General features: G+C 38.9%; 1 protein-coding gene across 1 annotated transcript in view; it reads right to left on the reverse strand.

Moving 5' to 3' along the window:
* Positions 1-16,746, reverse strand: part of DCDC2 (doublecortin domain containing 2) — a 53,986-nt gene extending 37,240 nt beyond the window's left edge. Inside the window, exons 1-2 of the mRNA XM_005525247.3 lie at positions 16,417-16,746; positions 12,133-12,184 (exon numbers count right to left, since the gene is read on the reverse strand). Of these exons, the coding sequence (XP_005525304.1) occupies positions 12,133-12,184; positions 16,417-16,709 (345 nt within the window). The 5' untranslated portion in view covers positions 16,710-16,746. The remainder of the gene's footprint in view (positions 1-12,132; positions 12,185-16,416) is intronic.
* Between the last annotated feature and the right edge of the window lie 5,960 nt (positions 16,747-22,706).

A 22,706-nucleotide genomic window follows, 5' to 3' on the forward strand; every position in this document is an offset into this window, starting at 1 on the left:
GGTTTGCACTGAGAGGACAGAATTGTATGGACATCATTGCTTGTCCTACAGACCCAAAGAGATACTCCCAAATGCTGTTTGTGCTTAGTCTTTATTGCTTATAACCATGACACAGGCAATTAAACTATCCTCTCTTTTTAATAATAAATGCCATTGCTAGATCTCTCTGCTGTTATAATAACTTTGGTCTTGCTATTATAATTTTGGTCTTGTACAGGCCTTTAATATAAATCTATCAGTAATTTATAAAGGTTCCTGAATACTTTGCTCATTTTAGAGCAATGACTCAAAAGTGAGGTGAAGTGCAGATTTTTTGCCTTCAGAATAATACATATGCTACTTAATTCTCAACATTATTCCCTGTACTCTTTTGAACAGACACAGAATTGAGATCAACATTAATGTTGCTATTCTAAACTGAAAGTTAAAAAAAGGAAAAAGATAAACCCAAACTCCAAAATCATTAGGAAGATTTTTTTTTAAATTCTTCATCATTAGCAAATAAAAATAAGGTGTTAAAGCCAAACATTCAAAAGTTATAGTACATGCATTAACAAGTTGTCTACATTTCTAAAAAAAAACCAAACAAAAACCATAAAAGCTTGAAGGATTAAATAGCCAGCATCCAGAGAGACATGCTTTCAAATAGATGTACAAAGTTTATTTAAACTGGCAATTTTCCAGTCACTGTGTAAAGCAGTTTAATGACATGGTATGTTGCAGTTTTATCACACACGGTGCTAACTTAACCAGTACTTCTTATTTAATTTGTGGGAAATTATCTGAACTCCTGTGCTTTTAGTCTTTGCTTAGATTTTCACACAAACTCATTTAGTAATGACTGGAATTCTTTCCAGATCTTTCTCTTGTGTACACTGAAAAGAAAGGTGCTCAACCTAGTAGATATTCCAAATCGGCTAAAAATTATTATTAAAATAATCAAATCTGACTTCCCACATGAGTCAAAGAATGTCACACAGCAAATTCTGCACCAAGCTCATAAATTCTAGAGGTGAGATAGCAAACTTAGGAGAAAAGGAACCAAAAAACCAAAAGCAATACTGGCACTCAGTGTACAATCATTTCAAGTAAAATACAAGAAGTAAATATGTTGAACAAAATCTGCTTTCAATGTCTGCTGAAAAAGAAGCATATTTATTCTGAATTCAACTCACTTCAACTTCTTGCATTTTTCAAAGGCCCTTGTGAGCTGTGTAGCTCTCTCAAACATTTTTTTTTTGAGAGACTCAGAGGACAAAAAAGCCCACAGTGGTCATGGAGGGAGAAAGGCAGAATCAGCCTTTGCACAGCTACATAGACTAAAAAGACTAAACAGATGCAATCAGCCCCAGAAGGGCATGGTGATTTGAAGCTCAGTTCAAAGGGATATTTTAGCCAGAGACATCTAAAAGAGGAGAGACAACAAGGAAGATGTGACTACTGCATTGTGCCAGCATTGCTTACAGACCAGACTAGGAAGCAGACTCCTGGCATGGCTGGGGACCTTCCCTTAACACAAGCATCTCACAAGCCATTTGCATTTACTCCTTAAGATCTGTTTTGTAGATGCATGATTGTTTTGGCTTCATACAAAGAGAAATTTTGTACTAGACTGTACATTAGCTGTGCACTAATGCCTAAGGTAACTGCAGTTCACAGTCTTGCTGTCAATTCCAGCGTGATCTGAGAGATTCACACATACTACTACAGGCTTGGAAAGAGAGTAAGAAGTTGTTATCATACAGCTCATTAGGAGAGGCAGACATTTTTTGGGAACTGCCAAATAACTTAGGAACTCAGCCATTCTTGCAGAAACATTTGAAGCGTACTCTTCAGAGCATACCTGGTCATTTATGTCACCAAAATTTGAAATGAAAATTTACTGGAAAAGAAATAAAATACAGCTTAAGCTTCAACATCTGAAAACATTTATACTGCTGGTGTCAGCCATTAAAAGGGTTCTTTTCTCAGTGTAAGCAATCTAATAAAGACCTTCAGCATACAGGGGGAAAAAAGTTAACTTTCCAAAGGTTATGCTACTGGAGGACAAGACAATACTGATTTACTTCCATAGCATCAGGTCCTAATATTTAGGCTCCAAACACAGGTTGCACACAAAATGGGAGTTACGGAATCTTGGATGCCCTTACACCTTTCTTTGTAGCTGGTAGGTTGCCAGGACAATCCCCTGTAAAATATCCAATACATAAATACTAAAAAAAATTGATTCCACATCCATTCCTGATGCTCACTTATGCTGCTCAAGCTCTCCCAGTCTCTCCAAACATTCCATCAGACTAAGTTCTCTGATGCAGTCTGCAACACTCAGGTTCCAGTGCTCCACACCTTACTGGAACAGCTAGAGTTCTAGAAAGCTAGAAAGTATTCATTAAGCATAAAGGGGCCCTTAAGGATAGTACCAGGTGGGCCCTATTACTTAATTGTTCCTGCAGGCTGATAAAACCAATAATTTTGGTATAGGCTCCTCAGAAGTCCATCAAGCGATTTCATGTAGCCCAGTAACCAAACCCTGGAGAAAACAATAACCTGACAGATGTTAAGAGCTCATTTATTATTTGGAGGATTGTATTTCTGCCAATAATAGAAACTGAGGCATCAACTTGGAATTTTGTATTTTGGACTTCTCTCTGAGGATCAATATTTCTGACAGCCTTCTGCAGCCTTACAAGTTTAGGTTTGTTATTAAACAAGCAGACTGCAGGGGATTATAACATTGGACCAGCTTGGGCCAAGACTAAGTATTTGTCTGTTCAACCTAAACATGGCCTAAACTGGAACAAAATATCAACTTGCATTGTTTATCTAAGCCTGTTAAATCAATGTACCTTCTTTATTAAAAGAAAATGAAGAGAATATGTTAGTGCAAAAATATGTTTTATAAAGTGAAACTACAAAAATCAGAGCATGCTCTGACAGCATGTTTTATAAAGATCACACTACACTGTGATTAAAAAAGAAAAAGCCCACCACTTCCTTACTATGCACCCCTCTTCTCATTAATCTGTTCTGTTCATAGAGTTTAGAATAACTTCTGTCTGATCAATGTTAAGCTATTTGTGGTTGTGAAAAGCAAGGTACCTAACTTCAAAATACAGAAGTATACATTAATAAAAGATCAAGTGCTCAGCCACAGTAAATCAGTTTAGTTCCTCTGAAGTATTTGGAGTTCCACTAAACCATCCCAGCGGAAGACCAGGTCCTGGGTTTAATTAAAGAATACATAGTTCTGCTCCTATTATGTTTGTAGGAGGCACCACAATGTTGCAGTGTCTGGAATAGCCTGACCCCTCTGGCACTGCAGAGTTACATATTAACAACAAAGTGGTCTTGGGTGAAAGTTTGTGCTTACATTAAGAGACCAACATCACTAGCCCCCTAACCCCTTTATTTTCTTTTCATTTCACCAGCCACATTCTCTGATGATGTAAATCAGCATTTTCCAATTTACGTCAGCAACTGCAAGCAGATTTACATTAACCAGTGGTCTGACCCCATTATGATTTTATCTTTAAATTTTGTACATTTTCAGTTTGTTTGAAAAGACCCATTTAAGGGCAGCTTCCATGTCCTACTGACAAATGTTGCCAACAATTCATAATTTGTGACGAGATACTTATCTGAGGTATTACACAACAACACACAGCAGCAACACAAAGTGTTCAGGGGATGAAGGAGTAACTCAGAGAAAACTTTATGTAAGCTGGAAGCAATAAATCTAATGACAATTTACAAAGCAACAAGAGCTACACACAGCTGTAAATACACCATGGGAGCACAGACACTCAAAAACACCATAATATTTATTTTCCTATTCTTTAAAAATAAAAAATAAATTTATTTCACACAGAGCCTCTTACAGCAGTATAGATTTTACTTACTTCAGAGAGGAGTTACCATCTGTGAAATGGCTTTGCAAAGTCTGGGGAAAACAAAACAGCTAAACTCAGCACAGGTTAGGTTCTGGGAATGAGAATCACCCTGCAGTGGTTGAGGACTCTGTAAACACTTCAATCTCAGAACACATTTTACAGGGTCTCTTGGAGTCCAGCTTTCATCTTCAGTCATAATACACTGCGGTTGAACTTGTGATTAGCTCTGAGTGTCTCCTTTGTAAACACAAACACACAGCACATCGGCATCCAACTGAAACAACATAATAAAATCCATGCCCTCACAGCTGTTCATTTTAAATAACAGCCTATATATTTTTCACTTACAATATATGCTAAACATAGTTATTTTTACATTAATATACATTAATTTTACATTAATTTTACATTTACATTAATTTTACAAAATTTAACAAACACAAACATAACACTTAAGAAACATATACAACACACTGCTCAACCTACTTTAGGTACTTATGTATTCCAGTGTTGATTGTTGGGAAAAAAGCCACAAACAAAGCTAAATGATCAGCAGCCAAACCCTTACCTCAGTCACACTGTCATATTTTTGTAAGAAAACCATTTTAAATTAGTCTGTGTGTATCCACATGTATATTTAAATATAATGTCTGTGTATGCATAAACATAAATACACTTTAATACAATTTTAATTTTAAAAAAGAAGTTACATTTATGGTCAGCTGACTATATGAAAACAAATTAAAACAGTAAGTTTTCTAAAGCTATTACAGCACAGGAAACATCTGTTTCATAGAAACATGACTTTTTCTTTTTTGTGAGGCATTTTTAGACACATTGACAAAAGAGAAAGAGTCAAACATGCCACTCCTTTTTAGAAGACCATGGATGGGCCTGCTTATGCAATCTTTCTAATTCCAAGAAGTGTTACATTGGGAAGAGAATGTCACACATATGGCATTAAATGGAAATCATCATTGAGAATAGCTATTCATGGAAGGACTCATGAAGGACACAGATAAAAAATAATGGTTTTCACTTCTTTCTTCAGACACATGCTAACCAATAAAAAGTAATAAACATAATATCTAACATGGAGATGTATCAAAATTAAGTTTATTTGTTTTGGTTGGTATGAACCTATTTGCTGATCCCCATGAATAGAGTTTTTTGCTTCTATGAATGCTGCACTATATACTTCTATAAAAATATAGACTGGGAAGTGGGACAGGCTCTAAAAACTACCTAGCCTCCTCTTGGCTTCTTAGGACTTGTAAGAGGCACGGGACACTTCACAGAGTCAATCCTTGTATACAAGAAAAGTATAGTTAATGAATTAGTCTTTTAACTGGCCTCTGAACATGCCAATCTACATATTCAGTTTCTAAAAAGGTGATTTTTATGCACTTGAGAATAGCTTCAAATAGAAATGTGCCATTCTTAGCTTTTCCTTTCAGTGTTCATTAAATAATTAGACATAATGCTAAATAAAGAAGTCTGTCAGAATTTTCACAGTGCTGCCATGAATACATACACCAGTTACCCATAGCTAAGAAATGGTATCGCTGACTGATTTATTTCCTTCCCTTACCAGAAGTGTCCCCCCCATCAAAGGGGGCAATTAAACAGCTGCATGATTTATAGGATAAGATGTATTTACAAAGCAACACTGGACAGCAACAAAGCATGAGCCAAAAAATTAAATGTGTCTCAACCAGATGCTCTGTGATGCTTTGATTTTTATGGGTATATGAGCTGGTCTTTCTTATTGCTACCAATGTAGTCCTGGGTGCTACGCACATCTCACTCATTACTCACGTCACTTTATAACTAACCTTTTGAAGCTGTAAATATTTCAACACAATGTCACATTCCAAATTTATCAGCTCATGCAATGAGCCATGGCCTTGCCAGTTTGTTACAATGGCCTGTTTGTTAATCAATGTGCTCAGGAAAATTGAGACCAAATATTTACATTTCCCTGGGGCAGAACTGCAGTCAAAAGAACCAAAACCCCATTGATATACACCATCACCACCCTGTGATGTGAAAGAAAGGAATGTTCAAGGTTCAGTGATCAAAACCAAACTAGAACAATAAGTTTTCTAAAGCTATTACTGCACAGGAAACATGTTATCTATTTCATAGAAACATGACTTTTTTTTTTAATGGACATTTTTTACACATTGACTAAAGTTGCAGGGTCAAACTCACTGAGGCATTTGCCTAGTACAAAACCATTTCAGTTATCCTTTGCAGTAACTAACCTGGATAATCCACATTTCCCTGGCTACTTTGCCCTGCTAGATGGTACTCTGGATAGTACAAAACATCCTTGAGCCAGAGACTATGAGCATGTATACTGGTGTGGATATAAAGCAACACCCAAACTTCTATTAACTGAGCAACAGGCCACAAGACTACAGCTGCACACAAACTTCTCAGCTCACATAAAACACGGATGAGCTGGACATGAGCTATTCCACAGCAGACAGTTGTGCAATGACTAAGGGAGCCTTCTAGACTGCAAAGCTCCTACAAAATTCACAGAGAGTTGAAACCTGTTCACCTGCAAGGTAAATCACCCTCCTTTTCACACATGGTAAGTGAAATGGACTTGGATATTGGTACATTAGTGAGTAAATCTCACTCTAGCTAATTACACCCTGGAAAGAAAAATTTTTCAGTCTGGATCTCCCATAATTTTAGGACATTGGACTAGTGGCCAAATCTTCAGCTGGGGTAAGTCAGACAATGGCATGGCCTTACCTACCCAGAAACTTAGCCTGTGCAATGCTCCAAAATAGATCACATCTGTGTTCCCTCTTGATGTCAAGAATAGATCCCATTCCTTCTCTGAGTTGCATGATTCTGTACCCACACTGCTTACAACACACACAACAATGGTATCAATAATAGAGTTTAGTCAAGCAAAATAGATCCTGACATTAATTTCTGACTCTGACATGATAGTGACAATTCTGGTTCCGACTGGTCATGCCTCTCACATTTTGTGTATCTTCTTCAAATTCATTAGACTAATTAAACTAAAAGGAAGTCTCTGGTCTTAACAGCTCATCAGAAAGACCTGAGGCTAGGAGCAGCCAAAAGATGAAGAACAAAAAACAATCCCCTTAAAATATTTTTTTTTCACCATTTTTAATCAACGGTAAAAATTGTTAATGTTTCAAGTAAGTCAATTTAATATACAGCAATAAATTATTGATGAGACTAACACATGCTTCATTAAAAGCTTCAGTATTGGCTCCTCTTTACTCTCTCCTGGTCTCCTCACAGGCCAGGAAGACCAGTTACCCTACTGAACAAGGCAGGTGTTAAATCAGGAAGAGAACCTTCAAGTTTCAGATCAAACTCAATACAGACCATGGAATTCTCCAGTAGCATGAACCAAACTCTTTCTGCTGCTCGAAAAATCACTAAATCGATCTGTAAGCAAACTTCTAATCAAAATAACTGCAGCTGCACAGTTTAGGTGAAACAGCAGTATGTAAAGAGAAATTTTATGCATCCACAGCTCAAATAAGGAAAAAATGGGCACAGCTTATCTTCTAACTGGATGTCTGGGAAGTTCTCTGATTCCTCCTGGTCTTAGGCTGTGAACACTCAGGAAGAGGATTTGTTTTGTATGTCTTGTTGTGCTAATTATGTTACCGGGATACTAAATACCAAACAATGGCATACCACGTTTAACTATTAAAGATGTTGTTCAGGAGATTAAAGACATATATCAATTTTTTTCAAACTTTGCATTTTAATAGTCTTATTCCTTAAAATACACTTACAGCAGAATTACAAATTAATTTAGCATGAGAAAAGGAGAAAATTCTTGCCCAGTCTGTGACACCAGCAATAGAAGAAATCAAATGGGTCAGATATAGAGTAGCAAGAGGGTTTAGTTTTGCATTCTGGCAAAAGAGTATGAAATAGACTTTTATACACAACTTGTTACCAGCCATACGGCATTTTGTGTTTAGCAATCTTGGGTAGCACAAATAATGTTTGAGTTTTTTTAATCCTTAGGAAAGAAGCTGGGAAGAACATCTTATGTAGTTATATTGTTTTGACATCAAAAGGCTGTAATTTGCACAGCCTGGGATAATTTCTAGTATCTATTCAGTCCCTTTTACAAAACTATCTTCTGTACAGAGAAAATATCCATGAACCATTTCTAGCTGACTGTTAGATGCTAAAGTGAATCAAGAGCCCAACAATTGAAAAATGACAAGATTTTTCTTATGATTAAACATGTACGTTGTCAAATACGACAAACAGTAGTTTTAAAATAAAAAATAATTATAACTACTGTGATTTTTCATGAGAAGGTACTTGAAAAAGAATTACTCATGTTAAGTTAGATACAAGGTATATCCAGCATGAATATACCAAAATAATTTGTGAAACCGGGACAACATCATAAACTTCCAAAATATAATTTTTACAAATAAATCAAATCACACTACTGCTGAGAGATGAGTGGTGACTTTGTCAAGCAACAAAGGATGAAAAAAATCCAACTGCCATGAATGATACTAGAATAATTTAATTTTGAAATATGGGGGAACAGAAGGAAACACAGGATTTGCAAGTCTTCAAAATATTTTTATAGCATCATCTTAGATGCTTTTGGGGGAAATTTTAGTGCTAAGTTCATATCTACCAAGTCTCGAACATTGTATTTTCTATCTCACACTCCCCTCTCATGGTGCTCGCCTCTTCTGTCAGCACTGGACAACAGGGAACCTTTCCTGTCCCAGGACCTCACCAAGAACACAGTGGCCAGCTGACCTACACTGAGATTTGCCAATCAGCTATGTCTGGTCCACAAGGTCCCCCAGCAGCTGCTGAGTGATGGGCTGCACCCAGAGACCACCAGCAGAAGACTTTTTGACAGTCACATTTTCACCCTGCAGTCACACTTCAGCACCGGCACAAGCACGTTCTGTGAAGCTCCCTAGCAATCAAAAGCGCTTTACTCCATGTCCTAGCCCACGTCAGTGTCACCCAGAATGTGACCAGTGTGAGAACTGATTGGCACTGGACCAGAAAAAGAAGTTTTAAATTTAAAAAATGTTCAGACATTCACTGAAATCCTTGTGATTAGTAAGTGTTTTCACCAGGGAGAGATGTTCTGGAGATGTATACAGATACAAATATGCAGGTAATACATGTAGGAAAGCTTTGAGGAATCTTCACTAATCCTCTGAAGAATCATTTGTAAAAATATTGATTATTCTATTCAACAAATACTCCTACAAATGTGATGACACCTAAACAAAATGATAAAACAAGAAGTTGCAAACAAAAAGGAGTTATGGAGCAATAAAATAAGTTTATGTAAAACAGTGAAAAAGTGATTTGTCACTGGGAAAATGTGACATAGTTGTGTCAGAGCTGCCCACACGATTACCTTTTCCTAGAAGTCCAGGAGAAAAAGTGAAGTGCAGACAAAAAAAAACCTCAATGTTCTTACTACCTAAGAAGATCAACCAAGGGCAAATGCATCAAGAGTAGAGTAGCTTACTGCAGGGCTACTATGGCCTTCTGATAACAGATGCTGTCTCATACAGCCAGCATAACTTTCCTTTTTTATCTCAGTTGCAAGAGACTGGTTCTTCAATATCAAAATACTTCTGCTTTTCTTGGGAACATGTAATTCTTTGCTGTTACAATATCACATGGCAAAGTTCATGTATTACAGTGTGCTCATAGAGTAGTTGGTCATAACAAGCCGAAGAAGAAAGGAGGTTCCAGCTGGATATATTTTTTTGAAGCAAAGTGAGTTTAAAATAAATAGCTGGCTACAGGATTTGCAAATACAAAAGCTCAGTTGATTCTTCTTCAGCTTGCCCAGCCCCAAAAGCAAGTAAAATTCATCTTTTTTGAGTGCAGAGGGAGAGACCATCTAGATCAGACAGTGCCTAGAGAAATATAAATGTCCACACTTTCCACATTATAATTGGAAAATAACATTCAGTACCTTTTAAAAACAATTAAGCTTATAATAAACAACTGGTAACTCTGTTGGTCCGTATTTTCTCAAGAGATTAATTGTTAGGTTCCTCAAGCACATCATTTAAAGTGTATTTGGACTTGCACATCAGCTTTGGTACAAAAGGGATCTCTCTTGCAAAACAAGAAGCTCAGTTGCCAAAAGAAGTGATGGATGAAAACATACCTCAGAAAGAGTTTGTAACAAAGCTTTACCTTGGGTAAGGATGAAATATTTTTACTATTTTGTCTACCACTAACACAACTGTTAAAACTTTGAGACATATTATTACATCATGATGGCTCTGCCAGAGGATTTACGTCATATCTTGAACATCAATTTTTTCTTTGCTTAATTCTATTTTGACACACATTTTCTAGTTATTTGCAAATTTAAAGTAATTGAGATGTTGCCTTGGAAGAACAACATTAAAGTGCTCCCAAAAGCAGATGTCAAGCATTTGGCAGTTTTAACTAACACAAAAGAAAACATACAGCTGCATACAAATGCACAGTGTACAGCTGCTGCATAAAGTTTTCTTCATTTTAACTCCCTGAACACTAACCAAAATCAGAAATAGGTATTTGTAATCGTTTTAGTGGAGAAAATGCCAAATTACATGTGCTTGATGGAATTGATACCTTTGCACTTAGGCACAATAGGAATAATGCTGCCTTTCTTGGTCCTACAACAAATCTAGGGTTTTGATTTCTAAGTGAACATCTGAAAAAAAAAGTAAAACCAGGACTTTCTGCCTCATATCATTTTAACAAAAACTAATTTAGGCATTAAAACTTCTGTTACTAGACCCTTGAAGGTTCATTCCTAGGATGAAATTATTAGGTCATGAAGACAATTGTGTTATTCGTAAACCCACATAAAAATCTGTAGACTATCAGTATGTTTCATCTTATTTTTATGACTCCTCTCCCTAGATAAATCTATCATGTTAAATCCAGCACAGGGATTTAAATTCAGCACAGGGAAAGTGGAGATTGCAAATGTAAGTCAAATATGAAGAAGAAAGCTGAGATAATGGAGGGTTTATGCTGGGTTACTTCAAAACCCTGAGACATGGCTGGAAGTCTTAAGATAATATACAATGAGCACTGATTGCAGACAAAATAATAAATGCATCTTTTATCAAACATGCAACTGTAAGTAAAAAAACTCAACTTCTACAACTACTTCTCCAACTGCACAGACTTTCTGTTACATCAAAAATATTCTAAGGATTGCAACAAAATAATCAGCCTTAAAATTAGCCTTGAAAAAGTGAGGCTGTAGTTGTACTGACTATCCAACTAAGTAAATTTACAGAATAGTTGTAGCAGCATATCAAATCTTCAACTTGAATTTGATCTTTCTGTTCATGAGCCCATTCAATAAAATACAAGTTTTGCTCAATTATAAAACTGTTGTATTTCACAGCCTCTGAATAAGAAGTATCTGAGTAGCATGGTAAAGGTCATTAGGACAATTTTGAGGATCTTCTGGTACAAGGTGTCCTACTGTCTGAACACACCTGCTATACAAACCACTGAATTGCTGAAAATGTGGACTGAGAGCACAAGGCAAAAGAAATTGAAAAACAAGTGAGCTGATGCTTCTTGCGAGCCAGAAGCTGTAATTCAAATGTTTGTTGGGAGTCACTGTTACCTCCATACACAGCAAAAGAGTAAAAATAATGCAGAGCCACGCATCTCACACAAATCCACATATGATGCTTTTTGAAGCTTGCAGTTTTCTCCTCGAACTACAGTGTAAGGACTGTTGAAGAGAAATGACTGAGCTTGGAAAATTATGGACTAGAACTAGTTAGAAGTTTACCGCGGCATTTTTCAAAGAAAAATGTCCCTTCTTCAGAGGAAATACCAGGTTTTGAAGAAAATTTGTTGGTCCAAAACTCCCAAAATTCTCATTCCTACCATTTTTTTCTGCAAGTGCAAATCTCCCTTAGGTTTACAACCAAATTCGATGAAGACAACAGGAGATATTTTTTCTTACCGAGTTTTTAACTGGATATGACAATTTAGAAAGCTGAGAAGACAGTCAATGTATCATGCTCAGACCAACCAGAGTAATAATCAGTGAAGAAATATCTGCAGAATGGTAGCTTACTTTATTATTATAAAATTTAATTTTAAAAAAATGTATTAAAAAAGTCAGGCATAAATGCAGGCATGTCACTAACATAAACCACAGGCTTACTTCAATATTTTACCATCCTACCTCATTATTGACTTCAGCAGGTTTTTTCTTTGTTTCTCCAATGTCTAAATAGCTGTAGAAAGAAAACAGGTTTGATTATTTACAGAAGCATCTAACTTACACAATACAAATATTCTACACATTTTTTCATACATGAAGGTTTTAAAATTTGTTATAGTCAAAATAACAGAAAAAGTAAGTAATAATTAATACTAATTAACTCAATATAAATCTTCAGGCTAGCCCTCTGGGCTAATATAAAAGACAGGGGAGAACCAACCACCTATCTTCAAGTCACTGGTGATTAGAACAGACTGTCAATAACCCCCTTGTCAAAAAGAAGCTCATATACAGCTGTGAGGTGGATCAATAACTCTCAGCACAGCATCACCTTACCGGAGTTTTCAAAGTCATCCTCTTGCCTCTGAGTTTCTCACAGTAAGTCTCTGATAGATTTAAATTTTCCTGCACACCCGAGGGACTCAGGTGTATCAGCTAAAGTTTAAAAGGATCTACATCACTTTGGTTTTAATAGAATGTGGGCACTTCTGAACACTCATTTCTTGTGGCTGGATGAACCAATAGTAGCTTCATAATTATTTTATGGATAAAATACAAGCCTCAACTGGACAAGCAAACAAAATACATCTATTTGGACAATATTATGTTATCCTTGTAATGTTCCCTGATTTCACTTCCAGTGGGAAGGTGCTTTACCAGGCATTTCAGACTAGAAGACCTTATCTGAGAAATCAGGTATGCCTAAAGCCAAGCATTGGTGTAGGCTCACCAAAAGACCTCAGATCTCACAACACATCTGCAGCCCTTCAGCTGGGATCAGATTCATTTGCCAGAAGAAACTTTCCTACTTGGCCAAAGTTAAGAATTGGTGGGACTTGAATGAAGGTGCAAAAGCAGTAAAGAGAGGGGGAAAAAAGAAAGAAAAGCATCATTCTTTTTTTGAAGGAATGGCAATCATTTATCAAGGCACCAGAGAATGGCCACAGGGATTTCAAGGCTTTGTTGCGAGAGGACAGTTGGACACAGCAAAGTTGCCAGGCCACGCTTGAAAGTGCATGCCAATGCTTTGAAAAAGGTAAGTGTAGCAACATAGGATAATATTTTTTAAAGCCTCATGTTTAAAAAAAAAATAATAACAACTGTTCCAAGCTCTCAGTTTAAAAAGGAATGAGTTCTCTTTAGACCAAAACCAAGAAGTCTTACGGCCTGCAAGACTGAGAAGAAATGAATGCCTGAGGCAAAATGGCTCCAACAGCCTGTAACAACAGCAACAGACTTCTTGTTTCCCAAACACCTGTGAATTACTTCACCAAAAACTAAGAAAAGTGAAAAAGAAAAGCAAATACATAGTCAAAGGCTTAAATTCACTGTGTAGTAGTCTGGGAATTCAATCATGAAATTTCAAGGACCTGCAAATCTGAAAAATTCTAAATAGGAGCAATAGGCTTATTTTTTTGGATGATGGCACCCAAAAAAATGTCAGACCAAAAATTTTACAGCCCTATGCTCACTTACGAAGAAAGCAGAAATGCTTCCAAACCCATGGCTAGCCAAGTCAGCGATGAAACTACAGCATTTCTTACAAAGACACAGCTGGAGAGAGGACCATCTACCATTGATGAATGAGCACAGATATAAATGGGAAAAGGAAGGAGGATGGAGGATGGCAAGCTGAAAAAACCTATAAAATGGAAACCAGCTCCAGCATAGAGAGTCTTCTTTCAGGAAGCTGAGAGCTGGAGAACTCCACAGGGGAGCAGCCTACACGTGCATTCTCACTCACCACTGTAACAACTACAATACACCAACACACCTTACTACATATATGCAAAAAAAGGGGTGTGTTAACTTAGCACACCTCTAAATGGCAAAACAAGCTGGAAAACTTGTTACATGTTACAAAAGTTACCAACACTGACTAAAAATTCCTTCATTAAAGAAAATGTCTACATTTTTTTTCCTAAAATCAGAATTTCTAAGTGCTGATTGTTTTATTTTATTTAAATAATTATTCAGCAGTTTATCTAGAATATACACCCTCAGAACTATCAATCTCAAAATGTTAAGAGTCAGGGTTTGTCTCATGTGCTAAAGGTGAGCACAGCTTAGTCTTGAATTCACTGTGAACAGGAAAGAAAAAGATTCACTTCTCAGTGAAAGGTATCTGAGAGGAGACAAATGCACTGCTTGAAGCTGAACAATGACACTTTCAAATTCTGCTACTCCTTGGATACTTCCTCCATTACACTCCCACAGCTCTCACACATCAGTGCCACAAGCCTCCATTTCAAAGTTCAGCCCCACACAGTTATCATAGCAATTAATATGTCCAATAAGAATTAGTGGGAGAAAAAAATAAAAAAAACCTAGTAAATAAATAAATAAATAAATAATGAAACTTCTTGCTGCCATCAGACCAGATTCAGATCCTTTAAGGCAGATGCTTTGGTCTGTCACACTGTAACTGTTTACCTGTGACACATAACACAAAAATACACACTTTTTTTTCATTCCTTCATTTCCTTCCAAAAATCTGTTCCTTCCAATTAACTCTTCCTCTCTGACTTTTCTGTCTAAGATATCTCCCTAATTACCATTCTGTCTACACCCCAATTAAGAACAATTTCAACATTTAGCCCTTCAACTTGTCTTTAATGCTTATAAAAGCACTGCCAACATTTCCAGCACTATGTAAACAAATACTAGTAAGTGAACAACTCCAATTCTGAATTGAAATGAAAGGGACCTCAAGTCATCCAATTTATCCAGTCTACAGCACAGAACTAGGACATATTATCAAGGGATATATAAAACAGCCTCTTTTTACCCAGTCCCTTAGGTTAGCTTTTCTTAAATTATTATCTTTATTGGCTTTAAATAACAAGGTACCCTGTTGCATTTTTCAACCATAAAAGTCTGAAAAAGTCTCACCAAAAAACTCTGACCTTAAAATGTGAACTGACAAAAAGAAATGCTTTTCCCTATGCAATATAAATCCAGAGAGCCCAATTCTCTAAACAGTGTGTGCTAATGCCAAACATTTACTTAGTTGTAGCCTATCAAACACAAAACACATTTAGAGATGTGTAACACGATGTGGTGATAACCAAGAATTTTAAGCTATCCATGGAATCACAGAATTTAATTTCAAAAGGAAATGGTACCTCTCTCTTAGAGTTGAGCACCGCATTTGACAAGGAAAAGAGTAAGTATTGTTGGAAAAGGGCTTATATTTAGCCTGCTAAATATACATCTTTCTCTCTGTTTTTCCTACTGAAGTGCAAGAAGTTTTAATAAATCTTTAGAAGCAGCTAGTGACAGAAAAGGTAAGGGTGATGATAGAGATCCTGTTCATTACACAGAGAGTTTCGTCCTGAAACATAATGAGCCACTAATGAGCTCTCCTGAAAAATAAAGTGCCCTCAACTCTACAGAAGCAAGATGAGGAAGACACTGTAAAGGTCTTGATAACATAAGTTGATGATATAAACTGTCAAACACCTCCAGGAAGGGATTGTTAATTTTGAGATTATTTCTATAAATTCAGCTATAGGAAAAATGCCCACAAAGAGCAAAAGACGTAATAGTCAACTGAGAGCATGAAATTCACTGACAGAATTAAGAATATCTACTGATCACATGCAGAGCCACTCTGGAAACACACCTAAAAGCCCAGACCTCCCTCACATTATTCTCCCAGTGACTCACTAGAAAGCAGACAAACTGGCAGCTTAATTCTTGGTGTCCAGGTAGGAAAAATAATTTAAATGGTCATCTTTTAAATAACAGGAGGGAAATTAAAAGGCTATATACATACCCAAAATGAACAGAAGTGATGGAGATGCAGATAGCTGTGTAGAATACTTTAGATTTTTTTAAAAATAACCAAGAAAGGAAGCACTGGGAAATGAATTCACAGGCTCATCAACTTTGTAGCAGGACTGTCAATACTCCACCTTTTACTGCTTTCACCCTGTTACCCCTGAGCACAAATACTGGCCCTTCAGCTAAGCACAGGCATCACAACATGTTATTCTGCATGTCCTTTGGGTTAAAGGGCTGTTTCTCCTTTTCTACTGTCTTATTTCCACTCTTCTACTGAGCCCTTCTGGGGCTCACCTCTAAAGCTCTTTTCCTTTCAGCCTAGATCACAGCTTCTAAATTCTCTTTCCGCAATGACTAATAAAAGGGACAGGGTGAGGGGTCGTCTGAAGCACTGCCACAGTGCCAAAGCCCAAATGCTGATATTCATTTCTGTATAAATCTTACATTTCAGACACTCACTTGAGTTTCTTGAAGGCCTCCCTGCCACCAGCCACGTACTGTTCCCCACTCTGGAGCTCCTCCAGCTGCCGGACACGATGCCCACCCCGGGGAGTGTAGATGTTTCGCACAGCTCCAAAGGGCGCCTGCACCCCGCCCGTCACCTCTTTAAGGAACACATCAAAGTTGGACACTTTCTTCTCGTGGATGACTATGCGGCGCCCCGGGAAGAAAGGGTCCCCGTTGCGATACACCAGCACGCTCTTCACGTTCGGCTGCGAGAGCCACGACGCCTTAGTGCCAGGACTAGTCATGCCGGTGTCCCCGCGCGTCCTGCGCAGCCCCAGCCGCGCCGCCTGCACCTGTTTGCTCGGGGGAGGCTCCTGCCCGGGAACCCCTCTGGCCCTGACACCGCCCACGCCGGGCACATGCCGGGCACACCTCCCGGGGAGCGATCCCGGCTCTGTGCAGCCCGTACACAGCGGCTCCTCCCAGGCAACCAGCGCGCCGCTCCCTCCGGGCGCCGGGGGAGCTCGGTGCGGGGAGCGCCAGCGCCGGCGGAAAAACACGGCGGGACACCCGAGCTGGCGCACCAGGGACACGGGCTGCCTGGCACCCGCGGCTTCGGGAGCCTTCACCCTCCGGCTCTGCCATGAGGGGAAGCCCTACCCCCTGCTTTCCTAGGGAAACTTTACCCCGCGTGTGCCCGGCTCCCCGCTCTGTGCTCTGCCCGGCACAGAGCCACCGCGGGAAGGGGGGCGAGGGCGGCGTGCCCAGAGGCGGGCAGAGGGGGCCGCGGGGGCAGAGGGAACGGGAACGGGATCCGAACGAGGGAGAGAGGGAAATCCCCGCTCTGCCTCCTCCTGGCTGACCGCCGCCTGTTGTTCCCACGAGGGAAGGAGCTGCCCTGGGCGGGGAAGCGGCGGTAGCGGGGAAACGCCGAGACGGCGCAGCGCCCTCAGAGCACTCCGGCACACCCTGGGGACAAGAAGCCGTAAAACCTGAGAGAAAGTAAAACAGAAGGGCCTTCAATACAATTATAATTCCTTTAACAACCTCTTTACCCCGCCGATAGCCTCAAGTTTAAAAATGTATTAGAACTTCCTACCAGAATTCGTGTAGTGTACAGTAAGGATTGTCTTTTCAAATGGGTTTAAACACTCGGGATGGAAGGAATTTGCTTTCCTTTTAGCTTACCTCCTTTGATGGGAAAATGACCCCCCTGCTGTGAATTACAACAGAGCAGTTAACCATTACAAAAAGAGCAATTTCAGGGTGAGGGCAGTCAAACGTGCTACTGTTATTGGTTAACAGCTGAAGTTCCCCACTTGCTGCCGGTCTCCTTCTAACCAATAACGGGGAGAACCAAGCGTTTACCATCCTCGAATTGATACTGTTTAACATTGAACTTGAAATTTTTGTTATTAAAGATATGCTTTTGAGTAAAGCCAAAAATGATGACCCTCACACTGCTCTGCATTCAAGTAGTGGTATGTCAACTATGTGCTATTTTATACCAGATTCTACCACATTTAGTTATCTTAGGTCTAATTTGTAGTCACACAACGTCTTTGACAATGGAGTAAGACACTGAATATTTTACTGGTGCACACATTTTGACATGTTTGATACTTCAGAATACTGTTGGTCTTTACTTATGGCCACACTAGTTACATTCACTTTATGGATTGAAATAAAATATCACTTGAATGGTACCGGAGCACTGCTTGCCTTAAAGCAGCCTAAAATTGGTGGACAAAATCTTGGCTTTCCACCTCACCTATGTACAATCGCTGACCAAAAGCTAAGAAAAGGTTAGACACTTCAGTCCATAATTCATGCCTTGAACCATGACAATTTGATCCTCCTAGCTTTTCCAAGGTCTGACCTTTTATTCCCACTATTGTTTCACTTTGTAAGCAATCTCTTATCACATTCTCAGCAGCAAGGAAACAAGCTGCTGAACCCATTGACATGATTAAGACGAATGCAGAGACACATAATCTCTTTATGATGGAGCAACATCAGACCTCTCATCTTACATGAGGTTGGTGCATGACACGACGTCTGTCAGGCCGTGTGTCAGGATCCCCTGAGGTCACACAAGGAGCATAACATACCACAATGTTAGGGGATGTGATGAGATCAGAGCCATGGCATAGTGTAGCATCAAACAGGGTCACTTTCTCTGCACCAGAATGCCGTGAGTTCTCTGCCATTTCAGAACGGGGAAAGATTTTGCAGCTTGTTGCAGAGCCTTGCCGGCTATGCTCGGTGACAGCAAAACATAAAGTCATGAAGACAGAAATATCCTAGTGCTGAAAAAAATATCAACAAAATGGACAGAATGGAAAAAGGATAAAGTTTCTAAACACAGAATTAAATTCAGCTTATTCTATTGCACACACTGCTGAGAATCACATTTAATAAGTGCACCTCTGTGCAGCTTATCAGAAAATCAGACAAAACAATAGCAGCTACTTTATTCCCAGCCCTAAGTCTGGAGTAGACAGGCTGTTTGCACTCACAGTTGAAAGCACAGAAATACCAAGTGGTTCAACTCACATGCATACACTAGAAGAAGTAAAATACCAATGCAGTTGTAAATTTTAAAGCCCAGTTATAGCAAATTCATCTGTTTATTCAATTGCCAGATCAAAAACTCCTTAGAATACCACGATCAAGTATTTTTGCTTTAAAAAATAACTTAGACTATAACAGTTTAAACTACAGCTTTTGATCACTGAGGTCCTGTTCTGTTCTTGAGACAGCCAAAATGCTGAAGGATTATACAGGGAAAAGGTTTTAGCAAACCCTTAAGGCACAAAAGGAAATGGTTCTCCATGGGAAAAAAGATTCCAGTGGGTTACCTTAAGTAAGGAAAAGGTTGAAAGATACCTTCCATGTGGTCTTGGTATAGATTAATGAAAGTGAAGTCATCCTTCTTAAGCAAAGATTTCTCAGTGTGTTACTGTAGCTACCCTTTGATCAAGGAACCTGAGATAATCAATCAGGTATTCCTGATTCATTCACGTAAGAGCAATTACTGTAAACATGAGTGGGTTTTTTGGTAAGTTTTCTATGGGGTCTTTTCTATCTCTCTCTTCTTGTGTAGCTTCACTGATCATCCACAAAACACTGTCTGGTAGTAATTGTGGGGTGGGGTTTTGATTAATCTGGCTTTTTGTTTGTTGTTTGTTGTTTTGGTTTTTATTTTTTTCTCAATGTGAATAAAATTGCACATTTCTTTTAGGAGAAGAAACAGATTATAGGTTCAGGCACATATTTGTGTATATTAACAAAAAAAAAAAAAAAAAAAGATTGATCAAGTGGTTAAGCTATACATTAAGAATTGTCTTTAGACCAAGATGCCTTTTTACCATAATTTTACCAAAAAGTTCTCTGAGCTTTTCTTCAGAAGAGATTTATAAGGACCCCTCTGATAAAACCTATGGTTTCCTTCTCTTTCTGTTTTTCCTTGGTGTTTCTGCTCCTTCTTTGCACAAAGCAGAGCTGCAATCAGAGCAGTCCCCCACGTCTGCGCTGACATTCAGCTGGTAGTGGAACTATTTGCTCGTGTCATTCAACCTCACAAATAGCTTCTGCTTTGGATGGCAGTTTCATGACTAAGCAGTCCTGTGCTGCAGCTATCCTTTCTTCTTGGCTGAATGAAGAACAGCCATCATGCCTGCCCTTGTCAGTGAGCTTCTTCAACAAACAGCAGATGAGCTTGACCCACTATTTCTTCGATGAAATTCAGCAAACCGCTCCCAAAGGTCAGCACTGCAGGACAGATACCTGACATGTGCCTACAGCAGAATCAACAACAGCTCATTGGTATTTACAATATTTAATTAATACCAATTTACAATTGATATTTACAATAAATAGAGGCCAGTTCTAGATCTCCAGTTATCTTTTGCCAGCAGCAGTGTGAAATCAGACATTGTGTGTGTGCTTTATGGCTTGTCCCTGGCTGCCAGTGCACACTGATGTGCTGCCTTCACCTCTGAAGACAGAGGTGACACTTGGTTATTGTCTGCCCTTCCAGACAGTGGCAGTGGTGGCTGATAATGCAGCTGAATGAGATACAATGCCAGTGTTCACTGATACTTTGGCCTGCTGCATCCTACATAGCAGAGTCTGTATCAGAACAGCTTCCGTGTGAAGTTACATTGTCTTATTTGCAACACTTATGTTATCTTAGCAGCGAGAAAAACAGATGAGCAAAGGGAAACAAATAGATCAACCTTGCAGCTTTTCCCTTTTTATTGAAGAGTGTGAAATGTCAGCTATGTAAGATTTACTGCACATTCATTAAATGTAAATATCTGGCAGATATCCTTTAAATGCTTACCTAGTTTTTGCATTCCAACATGCAGAGCCAACATAAGCTGCAACGGTGTGCACTGGTTTCCTGCCTTCCTGAGGTATTTTCTGTGCTGTCTGGTACTTCCAAATGTTAAGTATCTCTGACATCCAAGAGATTAAATTACTGTCACACATGCTGCCACCTGCTGAGATTAACCAAAACTAGAGCTAAAATACTCCATTTAGAGTAGATTTCAGCTTCTCATCAAGTACGAATAGGGCCAATATTTGCAGACAGGCGTGGTTACCCTGAAACTGAAAACCTTCGATGGCTTCAGTCTACATATACATGTTGTCCACAACTACTGAATAACTTTTTAATTTAATTACTTCCTTGTGAGGTATGCAAGACGTGCATAAACAATCCTTCTGATTCTCTGCATGTCAATCTGCTTGGAACAAAGGCTCATCTATGTATGTATGTACACACAAACATACAAATGCACAGGTCACCTGGTGCAGGAAAGAAAAGGAAAGTGTTGTTATAAATATTCTGATAAAATAATTGATTTATCATATAAAAGGGTTAGTTATGATTACAAGTAGAAAATGGTAAAGTATCAGGTATAGCAATATTAGGACTGCTGTGTTTAAAGTATACAGCCATAGAAACTTCACCAAAAAGTTCCTGGATTTCTTATGTTTTGTTCAAGAAACTATGGAGATCGTCATGCACACCCGTTATGCTGCTCAGAAGCCCCCTACCCTTCCCGTCTTGATGTGAATGTCAAGGATTCCAACCAGCAGAGGTCAGTAAAAATGATCAATGATTGTCTTAGGGTAGGAATATTAATGAAGTTATGTAACTAGCAAAACCAATTATTGTAAAGGTTAAATTTAAAAGTGGACAGATTATGCATAGTACATAAAACAACTTATGTAAAGATGACTTGGCAGAAAAAAATATATAAAATGGATAGATTTTGTTTACTTAGTGGACCACGTTTGGAGGAATAATCCTGTGTGTTCCCAGCACCAAAATAAAGAAGTGTCTGCTTATTCACATCAAACTGATGTTGGATACGTTTCTTTTGTCCTGTTTGTTGACACCCTTGTTTTCAAAACTCAGACCTTCCTCTTGGAGCAGCCACGCTGCACGGATCATTTCATTAATCACTTCCTTTTTTACTTCCCAGCTAAGGATTAATGAGTACTCGAAGTACAGTCTGATAACATGTCCTGCTGCAGGGCTAGGTAGCAGGCTTTGCCTCCAGGCCGATTTACACACTTCCAGGACCAGGTCCTTTGGCAGGACCAGCCAAAGGAAGATATCCCGGCTACCTGCATTGCCCTTTTGCACATGAAAGCTGCAGTTTTAAAAGAATATGTAACAGTGGAAGCTGGTATGCTGCTAATGAAACTTCTACATCTCAATCACCCAGGTTGTCTCTATCTTAGATACAGAAGAGCAAGGAAATTTAATTCCAAGACATTTGCTGTAGACAAAATTGTACTTCACTTGGAAAAAAAACCTCGTATTTTAGAAGATCATCAGGAAGTGGCCAAATGAGGAAGGAAAAATCCCAGCCACAGTAAGGTGTGCTCAGGTTATGAGCATTGCCGGAGCTGAGATTTTAAGAACGCTTATGTCTTTGGGAAGAGTTACCCATTTAATTAGATTTTCAATTCGGACCTACCTCATTAGAGGAGCCCAGGTGAGCTTTATGGGGTTTTGGGTGTGTTTTTTTCCCCCATTCTCACAAATCACCACGTACAAAATCCATTTAATTTCAGCGGGGTTGAACACAGGCCGAGTGAGAAGGTGGTGAGAAGGATCATGACCGTGCACTACAATACAACGGCTATGAACTTCCAGGGCGCCACCGAGTTATCTCACAGCGTTTAGAAACAGAGAAGCGGCTCGGCAGGACGCGCCGCTCTGCGGCCGGCAGGGCCGGGGCCCGTTCCTGTCGCGGTGCGGCTCCCAGCCTGCGCCGGGG

The sequence above is a fragment of the Pseudopodoces humilis genome, chromosome 1 (assembly GCF_049639895.1).
Source record: "Pseudopodoces humilis isolate 2021_Gansu_Grassland_sample_001 chromosome 1, ASM4963989v1, whole genome shotgun sequence".
Taxonomy (NCBI): domain Eukaryota; kingdom Metazoa; phylum Chordata; class Aves; order Passeriformes; family Paridae; genus Pseudopodoces; species Pseudopodoces humilis.